Source organism: Ochotona princeps, chromosome 3, assembly GCF_030435755.1.
Source record: "Ochotona princeps isolate mOchPri1 chromosome 3, mOchPri1.hap1, whole genome shotgun sequence".
Classification (NCBI taxonomy): domain Eukaryota; kingdom Metazoa; phylum Chordata; class Mammalia; order Lagomorpha; family Ochotonidae; genus Ochotona; species Ochotona princeps.
In genome coordinates, this window is record NC_080834.1 from 10,992,554 (window position 1) to 11,007,343 (window position 14,790).

Here is a 14,790-nt window from a genome sequence, read left to right on the forward strand (position 1 = left end):
TGTTGATGGGGTAGCTGGCGGTGAATGGCTGTCACCCGTGTTGCTGCGGAATTTCCTTTCCTTCCTCTGAATCTTCAGTTGCAGGCTTTTCCTTTTATTCCTCTGACCTACTCTGCTCCTACCAAGAGCACCGTGCCGTGCAGCCTGGCTGTAGCTGTGTAGAGATGTGCCTGCTGCACAGAGAAACCAAGTGTCTGACGTGGAAGGCTGTGCAGGCACATCCTAAGGGCATGCATAAATGCACCAGCTGAATTCCAAGTAATGAATGACTGCCCCCTGTTAATTCTGCCACGGGACTATCTCGCCAGAGACAAGCCAACTGTTCACTCAGGTGTATACGGAAACCCAGAAAGAGCCACTTGTCGTATGATAATTACAATGTTAGTTTCTGACAGCTCGCCTTCTCATCCCCTGGAGAAGCAGCCAGGCTTCTCTTGCAGGTGCTCAGCGTGTGTCCCTCTGGTCGGAGGAGGCCCCTGGAGCTGCAGATGCCGAGAGAAGCAGCTGGTGCGATGGGCGAGTTGAATGAGCAATTCCTGTGCTAGGGTCTAAAATTGGAATCTGTGGTTGCCGGATGAATTGGTTTGTGATGCGTGCATGAGGCTGATGGGGGGGAAGGGACAACTGCCCACAGTATCTAAATGCAATGGTTAGCACGTCCATGTTCAGATGCAGACGAGAGTGGGAGGCCTACCCTTGCACCTTCGTCCGCAGGTGCCGCCACTGGGCAGCAGGGTGCATGCGGAGTGTCTGGCAGCCCTCTTTCCCACCTGGGACCCCTCCTGTCCGGCCTGCCTTGCCCACTCCCTCTCCCTGGCCTGGCGCCTGTGCACCTGTTTCCTTGGTTTTCCCCTGAAATCTTTGATTGGTAACTCTGCCGCCCACCCCCCCGCCCAGTTATTTCTAGATAGGAGTGTCTTAGCGCTTGTCCTGTTGGGGTTGTGCCCCTGCCTCCTGGGCACTGTGCTCCTGCTCCCAGCCACTGCTGGCACCTCCATTTCCTCCTCTTTGTTCCGGTCCCCTACAACCCCAGCGTTCTGGTACTTGGCTGAACAGACTAAGCCCGCCTCCTGTAGCTCCCTTCTCCTTCCTGGCCACAGAGGCCCTCCCCTCACCCGAGGTCACGGTCTCCTCTTCCGGCCCCTCCCTCTGCGTCCCAGAACATCTTGAAGCTTTTGTTTCTCCCAGTCACTTCTATGCTAGTGATGGTTGGTTGTTTGTTTTTGAAAACCTTGATTAATAGAAACAGAATGCATTCCACGTGTTTCTTTGGATCAGTTTTCTCAGACGATAATCCATCTTCTACTTTCTAGCTCTTTCTTTGCCCCCTTCCTGCTTACTTCCAGTGGTGGCTTTAAGCATGTTCTGTGTTTCACTATCTAATTACATGCATATAGGTAAGTATATTGATGCATCCTGTTTTAAACACCAGTTACTGTCATGCTAAGTGACCTGGCCAGAGCCCCAGCAAGCTGACAGTGAGTAGGGCCGGGACAGGAGCTAGGCTCACTGGCTGACTGACTAGAGCCTGGGCTGGTCCCCACTATCCCGGGAGCATTAGTTGAGGCCTTAGCGGAGGCCCACTGCCCAGAGATTGACACCAATCTTGCTGCTCTGTGGGCAAGCCAGCTGGCCCCGGGCTGTGTCTGCTGGGCACTTGCACTGTCCGAAGCACACGCCTATGATGCGTCTCCCACAGTGGTAGGTATGTCACTTTTCTTCTGAGTGTCATCCCTTGTGTGCACCTGGACTGTGACATGTTGCCCTGGGAGTATCGCCCCAACACTTCCAAGGCAGGCATGTTCAGAGGCAAACTCCATGTGCAGGAAACCTTACTGAGATGGGTGCACTGTATCATTGTCAGTAGCCTGGTTGTGCATCCTTGGTGTAGTTTTTAGAGATGTGACAAATCAAAGCAACCCGGTAAAAGCCACACGATTTTTTTACTTCTTCCCACTGCATGTGAATGGGTAAGTATCTGAAACTAGCTTTTCATTCAAACGGAAAGTTAACTAAACAAGCCGCCCAGTGCCTTTATCCCTCTCCCCGGGCTCCAGTGGTGTTTGGATCTGCTGCGCCTTCAGTCTCAGAAACGTAGGGGCCGGCTCCGTCCACTGTCCCTGCTTCCTCCCCCTCCTGTTCTCCCTCCACCTGCCTCCTCTGGGGTCCTCCTTCTGGCGCTTCCCAGAGAGCTGCTGAGTGTTTTAGTCCTCTTTTGTCACTTTGCGCTGAAGTTCTTCCATGGCTTTCTGTCACTTGTATTAAGAGTCCCCATCCTCCTGTTCCGGAACCCTGCTGGCTTTGGAGTGAGCAGTTTTCTCCACCTGGTTGCAGACCTCGGCAGCGGGAGCAAACTCTGGACGTTTAACTAGCGCCCTCTGGCGATGCTTTGGTGCACCAGCGCTGGCGGGCCCTGGCGTCTGGCCACCTTGGCAGGCTCCTGGCACAGAGTCTGCCTTCGCGTGCCTGTAAGCCTGGAATGTCATGCTGGGCTGTTGTGTCTGTGGCGCCATCCTTTGCGTCCTCCCTCAGGACTCTCCTGGAACGCAATCCCCTGGTTTCCTCTCCGGGGGAAGAGAGTATTGCTAACAGTGTATTGCCCATGTGTCCCCAGGACACGTGCCTGCCTGCCTGATTGGGCTGCTTTCTCAGCGGGCAGGCATCCCCAAATTCCAGGAGCGGTTCTGCCTCCCGCATGGCCCCGTTGGCTAAGACTGATTTTTTAAAAAAATGTATTTGCCTTATTTTTTGTGTCCTGAGTCTGGCTTGACCCCTAATAAATCACAGTATACTCGCACAATGCACTTGGCATCGGACCTGCCTAGTAAATAAGATGAGAGAAACAGCCAGGAAACACCAGCTCTGGGGTATTTGCCATGCAACGCTGCGTTGGGGGAAAACATTTTGAAAGCAGCGGTGCGTCTCGGTGACTTCTCACACTGCAGCATTTCCCAAATCAACGTGGAAGTGTCTTCTACATCATGAATTGCAAAAAAAAAAAAAAAATTATTTCTTATTGTTAAGTATTCCAAGAAATCCTTTTGAAAATGTGGAGGTTTGAAGAAATTGTTTAAAAGTACATGTGTTTGCGACAGCTTTATTGAGATGATCCATATGCTATGCTTTCAATCCATTTAAAGCGTAGAAGTGTGTTTTGGCACACTTGTGTTTACAGAGTTGTAAAACCATCAAGCACAGGTTAACGCGTTTTCATAGCTTCTGATGGAAGCTGCGCGCGCAGATAATCGTTCCCTCTTCCCCACTGGCTTCCCCCCTCCCCCCCAAAACCACTCATCTGTTTTCTGTAGCTCTAGCAATGCCCATTTTGGACATCATCAGTCACGTAGTATGTGGTCTTTGAAACCGACTTCTTTGAGTTAGTGTCACGTGCCAGCCTTCCCTCCTGCTGCACTGTTGTCGCCAAGCCTACCTTCCTTCTTAGGACTGAACGGTGTCCTCCTGTGCAGCCATCACGTGGTGCTTCCGTCTCCTCCGCGGGCGGGCGTGCGGGCTGCTCTCCCTTTTGGGCTGCTGTTCTCAATCTTGCCTCACTTCTCTGCAAGTCTTGCATGTGGTGTGCTGTGGCTTCTTTCGGATCTGTAACTTGGAATTACTGAGTTCAGTGGAAACTATGGTAAAACTTGGGAGGGGCTGCTAAACTTTGTTTCCCATCTGACTCAGTCGTGAACGCAGGAGGGCTCTGGGGCCCCTGGGTTCTCACTTGGCAGCTTCTTGTCTGTCTGCTTGATTGATTGTGGCTCGCCTCGGGTGTCTAGTGGTGGTCTTGATTTGCATTTCCCTGGCAGCTAATGATGTAGAACGCCTCCCACTGCTGCATTGGCTGCTTGTCTCTCATCTTTGGGGAAATATCTACTCGCATCCTTGGCCTGTTTTTAAAAACAGGGGAAATATCTTTTTTTTTAATGTTTATTTTCATTCACCTGGAGGGCAGAGTGACAAAGAAATAAAGATCTTGCATCCATTGGTTTACCCCGCAAATGCCCACTGTAATTGAGGCTGGATCAGGTGAAAGGGAAGAGCCCAGACCCACCTGGTGCTCCACGTGGGCAGAGAGGTCCAGGCACTCTGGCTGCTCTCCGCTGCCTGCTAGGCTGTGTTGAGAAGGAGCTGGCTTGGAAGTGGAGGTGCAGGGACTCCAGCGGGCGCTCTGTAACCTGAGATGCGAAGCGTGAATCCTAAGCAGTGGTTTAATTGGCTGTGACACTGTGCGTGTTTCTGGGTAGATGTCTTTTCTTTATTGAGTTTTCTTAGTTTCCTTATGTAATCTTCATCCAGATCCTTTTATCAGATACAAGATTTGTGAATGTTCCCACTGATACATGAATCGTCTTCTCATGTTTCTAATGGTATCCTTTGGCCAAGGATGCATTTTAAGAAAAAAAATGAAAAAAAGAATTGGTGCAGCATCTTTCTGTTTGGAGAGCGCAGCAGCTTCTGTGTGCGGAAGGTGTCCTGCCACCAGTTCATCTGTACGGAGGTCAGGCTGGCCGGCTCTGCTGTGTCCTGCAGGCTCAGCTGGCAGGGAAGGGATTTGTGCAGCATGGAGCCTGTCAGCTCTGGCAGGAGGTGCGGGGTCACATGCATCACCTTGGAGATGTGCTCTGTCGTTTCTGAATTGGGTTGGATTCTTTTTTTTTTTTTTTTAAGGTTTATTTTATTGTTTATTGGGAAGTCGAGTATACAGAGAGGAAAGGAAAGAGGAGAGAAACATCTTCCGGCCGCTGATTGACTCCCCAACTGGCCGTAATGACCAGAGCTGAGCCTATCCGAAGCCAGGAGCCAGGAACTCTTTCAGGTCTCCCATGCGGGTGCAGGGCCCCAAGGCTTTGGGCCGTCCTCGACTGCTTTCCCAGGTCACAAGCAGGGAACTGGATGGGAAGTGGGGCCGCTGGGATTAGAACTGGTGCCATTATGGATTCCGGCGTGTGCAAGGTGAGGACTTTAACCACTAGACTACCATGCCAGGCCTGGATTCTTTTTTTTTTCTAAGTCTCGGTTGTAATCACGCTATGTAATATGTACCACATACTGGCTTTAATAAAAGGTAATACTGTAGTGAGGAGAATGAGCATTCACAAAATTAAAGGTGGGCCCAGTGCCGTGGCCTAGCAGCTAAAGTCCTCTCCTTCAAAGCACTGGGAATCAATATGGGCACCGGTTCTAATCCCGGTACCCTACTTCCCATCCAGCTCCCTGCTTGTGGCCTGGGAAAGCAGTTGAGGATGGCCTGAAGCCTTGGGACCCTGCACCCGTGTGGGAGACCTGAAAGAGCTCCTGGCTCCTGACTTTGGATCGGCACAGCACTGGCTGTTGTGGTCACTTGGGGAGTGAATCATCGGATGCAAGATATTTCTCTTTCCTCCTCTCTCTCTATATATGAATTTGCAATAAAATAAAATCTTTTAACAAAATTAAATGTGTGACAAGCATTTATAACTTCAGTATTTCTGTGGAATTTTGTAGACCTTTTATAGGAACCTGATTAACATGTGCTTCTCAAAAATTTTTTTAAACGTTTATTATTTTTGCTTGAAAGGAAGATTTACAGAAACCAGGAGAGATGGAGAGATCTTCCATCAGCTGGTTCACTCCTTAAATGGCCGTAACAGCTGGAGCTGAGCCAATCTGAAACCAGGAGCCAGGAATTTCCTCCAGGTGTCCAATGTGGGTGCAGGGTCCCAAACACTTGAACCATCTTCCTGCTTTACTGTTCCGTAATCAGGGAGCTAGACTGGGAGTGGAGCATGTGGGATACTGGCACTGTAAGGTTGGAGATTAACCTGTTGAGCCACTGCACTGGCCCTTCTGCTGAGCTACAACACAAATGGGAACATTAGAAATTTTGCCACTTTCCCTAAAGTTTGTCATACCTAAAACCCTCTGCATATGCCCTCATGAGTTTACATTGTATGGGAGAGAAGTTTGTGTTATGAGGTGAAAGGCAGAGTGGCTGGGGCAGGGAGAGGAGAGTCAGTCTCTCGTAGAGCTCTGTGTGTTGCCTGAGGTCAGCACTTGGAAGCTGACTGTAGTTACACATGTAGGAGGAAACATGGGGGAGGTTCTCGTTGCACCAGGTAGAGGAGCGAGAGAGGCTCCGGCTTGGTGACAAGGCGGTGTGTTGACGAGAGGAGGCTGCGAATTAGCTGTGATGCTTGGGTTGGCTCTGGGATCTCGACCTGTGAATCCCTGTGGTCGGAGAAGGCATTCAGGACAGAGGAGACGCTGCAGCATGGAGAGGCAGGAGCCGGTGGGGCTGTGTATGTAACGGGACACAGTTTGAAGTGATGTTAATTCCTAGCCAAGAGGTTTGGCTTGAATTTAGTGAAGGTACGTGCATCAGGAGACTGAGAGACTTAGCCTTGCCAGGTGTTCTGCAGCCACTGGATGCTGACTGAGCAGCGGCGGAGCAGGGCCTGGCGGCGATGTAAGTTGGTACTCTGCACTGTCACTGGAGCTCTCTTTGAAAACCTGAGCTCCATTTGCTTTCTGAAAACTTTTCGATTTGGTAAAGGATGATGACAGCTGCCACCTACTGGTCAGGTTGTGTTTTGCATGCACTGTGCCTACTTAGGGAATGCCTCACCCCTGAAACTTGGCAGCTCTTTGTCCCGTGCTGTAAGTGACTGAGCTGGGGTTTGGACCCCAGGTATATCTTGTTCAGAGCGCCTCCTAGTGGTGTCGCTCAGCTGCCCCGTGTGTGTCACACTGCCTGGGAACGTTAGTGAGCAGTTGCCCCGTTGGGTGTGTTCAGTGTGTCTGTTCCCAGGGCAGATGTTTCTCCTCTACTCAGCTCCCCATTCTCTGACAACTTTGGCTCTTCCAGGTTTGGGGAGATCTCGAGTGTCACGTGGCATGGCCCTGTTCTTACCCAGTGTGTGTTTTCTGTGTAGCGGGGTGGTTTCCTGTGGTTTCCCTGTGTTCCCTAAGCAAGCTCACAATGTGAATGGAGGACTGAGAGGAGGAGCTGTGGCTCTGGGGGAGTTCTTTGATTGCTGGGGAAACACCCCCCCAAAAAAACAAAGGGAAAAGAAAATAGCGTCTGCCATTGGTTTTGGCCCTGATCTCTGACACCAGCAGTCATAGTCACGGTCGAGGTTTGTGAGTTTGGTTTTGTGGAGCTGAGGTTCAGCTCCGTGGACCCCACGTGTGCTCAGGTCCTCCAATTGCCTGCGTTAAAGCCGCCCTGCTTCCGGAGCCTCCTGCGTGCTGTCTGACTCATTCGCGTTCTTTCTGAAACTTGTTTTCTGTGCATCCTTCCATCTTCATTTATTCCTCATTTTGCTTTCTCACTTCCAACTCGATTCCTGCTCCAGTTCAAGGACATCTGAGCGGATGGGGCTTGCGACTGGCCTGTGGTGAGAGCTTCCCTGTTGGAGGGGGTTGTGCACACAGCCTGGAATGCAGTGCAGGGACCCCAGCAGGCTGTGCTGCTGCTGCGCGCCTCGCCGTGGTCCGAGGGCAGGCGGCGCGCGGTCCTCAGGCCCGGTGCTGTCTCATGCTTTCACGGTTCAGCCGCAGTTTTACGTGTGTCCCAGTTTTGTACCCTCTTACGTCTGCTGGGTATGACAACTTGATGTCAGTACAGGGCTGGTGATAAGAAAGCCACACTTATGGATTTCCCAAAGGGGTTCAGGTTATGGAATTGTTTATTCAGCGATTTCTAGAAAAAAAATCTCTGTGTTTATAAAAAATGTGCATTGCACATGCAAGACCTCCCGGTTATGTTGGAATCTTAATGTTGAGGAATAATGGTGTTGCAGATGAATTGTTTTGTTTTCATCTCTAGTTTAGAATAGATATGTAGAAATCAAATTGAATAGAAGTCAAAGTTTCTGTTTTAAATTTTCTACAGTTACCATATATTTCTCACAATAAATCTTAAAAAAAAAAAAGTTATGCCGGGCGTTGCACAGTAGCCTAGCAGCTAAAGTTCTCTCTTTGGACATGCTGGGATCCAATATGGGCACCGGTTCTAATCCCGGTAGCCCCACTTCCCATCCAGCTCCCTACTTGTGACCTGGGACAGCAGTTGAGGATGGCCCAAAGCCTTGGGACCCTGCACCCATGTGGGAGACCTGAAAGAGCTCCTGGTTCCTGGCTTCAGATCGGCGCAGCTCTGGTCATTACAGCCACATGGGCAGTCAATCAGCAGCCGGAAGATGTTCCTCTCTGTCTTTCCTTCTCTCTGTATATCTGACTTTGCAATAAAATAAATTAATAAATAAGTCTCAAAAAAAAAAGACATGGCCTGGGTAGAGGAGGGGTTGTGAGTGCATGCTATTTTTAGCTCTTGGATTGAAAATATTGAGTGAGATATTGAAGAGCACGGTCCTGAGGGTCATTCGGTGGTCGAGGCGTGGCAGGCAGGCTGGGATTCGGATGCTTGCTGCTTTTCTGTTGGTTGAGCTTGGCTTGCCACCTCTTATGGCTGCTACTTGGCCTTGTTGAAGGCACAGCATCAGGAGTGTGTTGCTCTGTAGCAGTGGCGCAGGGAGATGACGCTGAAAGTTACTTTTTTGTCTGAAGTGTCAGTGGGGACGGTGTGTATCAGAGTGGTACTTCTTTTTTTTTTAAAGATTTATTTTATTACAAAGTCAGATATACAGAGAGGAGGAGAGGCAGAGAGGAAGATCTTCCGTCTGATGATTCACTGCCCAATTGATTGCAACAGCTGGTGCGCGCCGATCTGAAGCCAGGAACCAGGAAACCCTTCCGGGTCTCCCATGCTGGTGCAGGGTCCCAAAGCTTTGGACCGTCCTCAACTGCTTTCCCAGGCCACAAGTAGGGAGCTGGATGGGAAGTGGAGCTGCTGGGATTAGAACCGGCACCCATATTGGATCCTGGGGCATTCAAGTCCAGGACTTTAGCTGCTAGGCCACGGCGCTGGGCCCCAGCGTGGTACTTTCTAAGAAACTACTGAAGTAGAATCAGTGCTGACCTAGTCTGTATTTATCACTTTTCATTGGCTTGATAACAGAGTTGAATTCTTAAGTAAGATAAGAAGTGATTTAAACCAAAATATTAGCAGTAACTATCTTAGGTGCTGTGACCAACTAATTTTAACAATATTCCAGTAAACTCAGCCCCCCGCGATTGTCACCAGATGTTTCGTTTCTGCAGTGATTTGGGGGGCTTGGGGGAGGCAGGAGGAGCTGCTGGTAGGACGGGGCAGAGCCGCTTCGTGTGCTCATGTCTCTGCAAGGCGATTCCTTTTGAGATGCGTGCTTGCTCTTCCTTGGGGAAATTTGGCTGCGAGCTTGCAGTTCTTACATTTTTATCCACAGAAGGGGCTAAAGTTGGCATCACATTTCTCCTGGTTGCCAGCGGCAACACATGTCCCCATGTCCCCATGGTGGACATTTCTGGATCGTTTCAGTAACTTGTTTTCCAGAGCTGTTGCTTCTGTTTGCCGTCCGATGTCTGACCTTTCCTTGGTCTCCGTCTCTACTCCTCGGGCACCCCACATGCTGAGGAGGGCCAGCCCTGATGGTCTTGGCGATTGTCTGAACAGGGTGGCCCCCCGTGGGGGGCTCAGGCACAGGCTGCAGAGTCCGGTAGCAACAGGACGAATCTTAATTAGGCCTTTGGAGTTCTAACGTAGGGCTCCTGCAAGTCCTGGGAAGGCTGCACTTGGGGATCATGGAGTCCTTTGCTCCTAGACCTGACAGTTCTTAAAGCACTCTGTTCTTTTGACCTCTTCCCCTCCTTGGGTATCTTCATCCTGGAAGGTCACCTGATGGGTTTATCTGGGGTGTGGACCTCCCTTCTAGGCTGAGGGTGGCAGAAGCTGAAAGCTGGAGCTGCCCGTTGCTTCCCAGAGCCGGTCAGGCCTCTGCTGGCTGCTTGCCAGCCTTCTTACGCTGGCCTTCTTACATCACTGCCCGGAGTGCTTACACATGCGCAAAACAATTTTATGGGATAGGTGTTTGTGTTGTTTGTCTTGTAAGTGAGCCCTTAAGATGATTGGAAGGGTAAAGAAAAAGTACAATTCTTGGACTCATCGTGTGTAGAGATTGATCTTTTTCTTTCCTTTTTCAATGCAGAGTGGACTCAGATTTCTACCAGATACCTCCGAGAGCAGTTGGCTAAGATTGCCGACTTTTACCACATGGCTCCCAGTGCTGGCGATGGCCATGTGCCGATGCCTCCTGACGTGGAGCAGGCGATGAAGCAGTGGGAATACAACGAAAAGCTGGCATTTCACATGTTCCAGGTAACCCGTGGAAGCCGAGCAGGTGGCGTAGCATGCTTTGGGGACGAGCGAATCCTGCGGACAGACATGTGTCGCTTAGTGGAGGGGAGGTGTGTCGGGTGGTGGTGTAAATACCAAAATATTAGCAGTAACTATCTTAGGTGCTGTGACCAACTAATTTTAACAATATTCCAATAAACTCAGCCCCTGGTATTGTTCTAGTTAAGCCTAGAGGCTTATAGATAGCTTACTACGATTGAGGCTGTCTGGCATATACCCACTGTCTGTGAGGTTGTCTTGTCAATCAGAATGCCCTTTGTGATGCATGTGAACCTGGCTGGATTTTCTGAGGGTTCCAGTGTGTCTTTACTGACCCCCAATACATTCAAAGAGAGCCATCTGACAGCTTTGAATTATTGCTACAATGTTTGTAAAAGACTTTATTCTAAAGATAGATAGCTTCCATCTGCTGCTCTAATCCCCAAACGCCGACACCAACATGGGCATTTGCACTGCACTGTGCCAACGCCAGGAGCCTGAAATCCCTTTCAGGTTCCTCACAAGAGGCAGGGGCTGAAGTCCCTAAGCCATCACCTGCCGCCCCCCACCCCCCAGGCTGCGCCTGAGCAGGAAGCTGCATTTGGAAGTGGAGGAGCTAGGACTGGAGCCAGCTCTGTCGGGGGATGTGGGTCTCCCAGGTGGTGACCATCACCTTGCCACATTCCTACTCGTATTTGAAGCTATTTGTGACTACCATGTAATACCTGTACACTTTCTATTGGGTACAGTACAATATTCCAGCATACATACGTGGTGTAAACCCATCAAACCACACAGTAGGACTTTTTATTTCCTGTCCTTTGTAGAGGGAGCCCAGCAGTTGTCTGATTATGTTACTTGTGATTATGGTGGTCTAGACCGGTATCCTCACCTTTCCTTCCCTCCCTCTTCTCTCCAGCAGTCGTTGTTAGTACCTGACGTTTCTGAGCACTGTGTTCAGGGAAGCACACTGGACCTGGCTTGACGGCTTATTATACGTATTTGTATCCAGCCTTCAGTGACGTTAGCCCTTTCAATGCCATTAATTATTTTGTAATTGTGCTATTAACTATAATTACTTGTAAATCTCTTATTTTTGCAAAATTCAATATAGTGATTTAGAAATGCCTGTGTACCGGTGCCTGCTTTCTCTCACCTGTCTCATTCCCATCTTCAGCGGTTCAGCTGCAGATGGAAATGCAGGCAGGCCTGAGGGGAGGCGCGTAGGCTCCATCCTGATCACCGTGACCGGCAGGGGGCGCTCGTGCTCCTCTGTGGCGCCAGCCTTTGCTCCCTGGTGAGGAGCGGGGAGACATACTTGGTGAGGTGGTGTTGAGCACAGACACACTCGGTGCTTGATGTCCTGACTGAAGAGGAAGCAGATGTGTGTAACGTCGGGGCAGTAAGTAACTTTCAAGAGCTCGAAGTGGGGAAGACTGTGTCCCCCTTGGGAAGGAGGTGGTGTCAACAGAAGCCACTCTTGCAGATCCTGGTTCGGTTTAGAACAGAATGACCTCCATGCCTGCCCCGAGCTTTGCAGGGGAGTTCATCGGGTCTCGCGGTCGGCTTAGGGAGTTTTGGATGTATCACGTTAGAATCAGGAACCCTGAAACCAGCCTTTCTTACAGAAAGCAGCTAGGCTCTGGGGTGATGAATGGAATTGAAACATTCAACAGGTCAGCATATTTAATTTGCTGTTTTCTAAGTCTGAACTGGACCCTCGTACATGCGCTTGCAGGCAGAACAGGGGCCTGGGTCAGAAGCGGCATCCTCAGAAACAGGGAGAGTCCGATCCGTGCACATTGATTGGCATTTAAAAAAGATTTGCTCATTGGAAAGGTAGAGTGACAGACACAGAGACACAGAGAGAGAGAGAGAGAGAGGGAGAAAGAAAGAAATATTCCAACCGCTGACTCACTTCCTGAGTGGTTTCAACAGCCAGGTGTGGGCCAGGCCTAAGCAGGAGCCAGGTCTCCCAAGTGGGTGTTGGGCTCCAAGCACTTGGGACATCTTGGGCTTTGCCCACTGTCGGGCAGCTGGATAAGGAGCAGAGCAGCCAAGATTTGAATGTGCGCTTTGACATGAGATGCTGTTATTGCAAGTGATGGCTTACCCTGCTGAGATACAACATTGGTCACTGCACTTTCAATTTAAAAATTTAGAAAAATTAATATTGTTTACATAGTTAGGCGGGATGCACACCCATGTGGGTTTCCCAGTAATGTGCCAAAGACAACTGTTTCAATGTATTTCCTCTGTGTCTGCAGCGGGGGAAGGGAGGCGGCTACTCCTTACTGTCAAACTCCAGCACCTGGGAATGAGGGACATCTGTTTGATGCCACCTTCGAGACTTCGATGTTGGGAAGTGTTCTTGAGTGCTTTGTTGCACCAGGATTGGGAAAATCTTTCCAAGGTCTATTGACTGAAAAAGCTCACCTTAGTGCATCCACAGGCCCAGGAATATGTTCCAGCCTGTTCTGCTTTCCATCCTCTGCTGGCCTACATGAGCTGGCTGGCATGGCTCTTGAGTGTGTCTGGGTGTATTGTCCCCCGCACAGGCATCAGCAGCTGAGGGGGCCCAGTCCTGACACATACACTCCAAGATTGGACCACACATCATGTGATTTTTCCTTTGGCCAGCGTCGGTGTCCAGCGATTTAGTTGCAGAGTTGCCTAAGAACTTACATGGGTGAACTGAGGCTTGACTCTTCTGTGTGCCAGCCAGTGCAGGGTCAGGTTCACCAGTGGCTACACAGTCTGTCATCTTGCACTAGCCAACACACATACGGTGGTTGCAGATGCCGGGTCAGTTCTTCCCCCAGCCCCATCTCTCATACAAACTGATGCATGCTACAGCCTAGTTGGGGTGATCCTTAATAACCCCCCAGGTGTGCCCCCAGCCTTGGTATTTGTTTGATTTGAACTGTGCTGTGGCTTAGCTTGGTCTGTCCTACATCCCTTCTGGTTTGTGCACACCTATGGGTGCTGAGTCTTAGCTCAGCCCAACCTACCCGCAGACTCAGCCCACACGTATGCTGATGGGTGACCAGCCTTGCCCACCTGCTGCCCTGGCTCTCATGCTCACCAGTGGGAGCTGTAGCCCAATAGTGAAGTATCCACAGTTTCCTCACTAGGCCTGCTCCCAGCCCTGGATCGTGCACCTGATAGCGGATAATGCAGTCCAACCTGAGAGGACTTACATCCAGTCCCAGCACTTGCCAGCAGGTGCTGCAGCCTACCCAGGTCTTGCAGGTGTGGCAGCGTAGCCCAGCCTGTACTGCCCCTAGACCACCATGCCCCCAGTGGAATGCCCATGCTCACCAGTGAAAATATGCTCATGGTGAGCATGGCACCGGTGGAAACATCAGGCCTGCAAGGGAGTCCCTGAAGTTCTGCTACCAGGCCTGCTCCCAGCCCTGGCTCTGGTGCTGCAGCCCAGTCTGAGATGGCCCATCCGCAGTCGTCACATATTCCAGCAGGTACTACAACCTCGCTCAGCCTGGCCTGGCCTGCCCCCAGTCCTAGTTGTTGCCAGTAGATGGAGCTACGTAGCCAACCTCTCAATCTTCATGTGAACTGGCAGGTGTTGTCCAACTCAGCCTGGTCTGCACCCCATCCTTGCTGTTTCTCTTGTGCCAGTGTGTTGTGGACTGGCCCAGTCCGACCTACCTCCACACCTGGCTCACACCTATGCTGATGGGCCCTGCAGTCCAGCCTAGCCTGGCCTGGTGAGTGCTCCCCCGTGGGAGCTGCACCTAGCAGGAGAGTTCCCCAAGTTTCCCTACCAAGCCTGCTCCCAGCCCTGCATCTCACATGTGCCCATGGATACCCTGACCCTCTTGGCAGGGTTTATCTTTGCTCCTTTCCTTCACTTGTGCTAGCGGGAAGTTTATCCTGGCCCCACCCATCCTCCTCAGAGCCCTGGCTCCTGCAAGTGTCAGGTGGGTTCCATGGCCCAGCCTGGCTTAGTCTGTCACGACTCCGAGCTCTATATGCCAACTGGTGGGTGCTGTAGTCCCATGGAGGTGAGCCCACAAGTTCTGTACAGAATCTGCTCCCCAATCTGGCTCTCTCACGATCTGATGGATGCTGTAATCCAGCCCGACAATGGCCCGCTGCCTGTTCTGACACTCATGGTGGGTACAGCAGCCTATTCCAGCCAGGCATTCCCACCTGCCCCAGCTTTTGTGTGGGCTTTTGTGTGGTGGGCATTGCTATTTCGCCCAGCCCAAGTCTCCCAACATGGATGGATGTTTCTCTCTCCTAAACCACTCTTTCCCAGCTCTCTTGTCAACCTTAAGTGCAGTGGTCTGCTTTGTGGAAAACCCCAGAAGTCATTCTCCTGTCAAACACGCCCTCCAATTCCACTTCAATTCACTCCCAGACCTCCTTCCCTGGCCCACCTGAAGTACCTCTCCAGGAGGCCAGGTGCTGTGTCCTGGCCCGCCATTCCCTGTCTTTAAAGAAATAAAATAAAACAACAAAAATAGAATAAAAATAGAATTGGCAGCTTTGCTGGCATGCTGGTATATTTGGCA

At 50.8% G+C, this 14,790-nt stretch overlaps 1 protein-coding gene across 4 annotated transcripts in view; it reads left to right on the forward strand.

Annotated features, from left to right (window-relative positions):
• MED12L (mediator complex subunit 12L) overlaps window positions 1-14,790 on the forward strand; it is a 327,308-nt gene that overhangs the window by 60,837 nt on the left and 251,681 nt on the right. For all 4 annotated transcript variants that reach the window (XM_058661436.1, XM_058661437.1, XM_058661438.1 and 1 more), the window contains exon 5: window positions 10,065-10,234. In XM_058661436.1, the coding sequence (XP_058517419.1) occupies window positions 10,065-10,234 (170 nt within the window). The remainder of the gene's footprint in view (window positions 1-10,064; window positions 10,235-14,790) is intronic.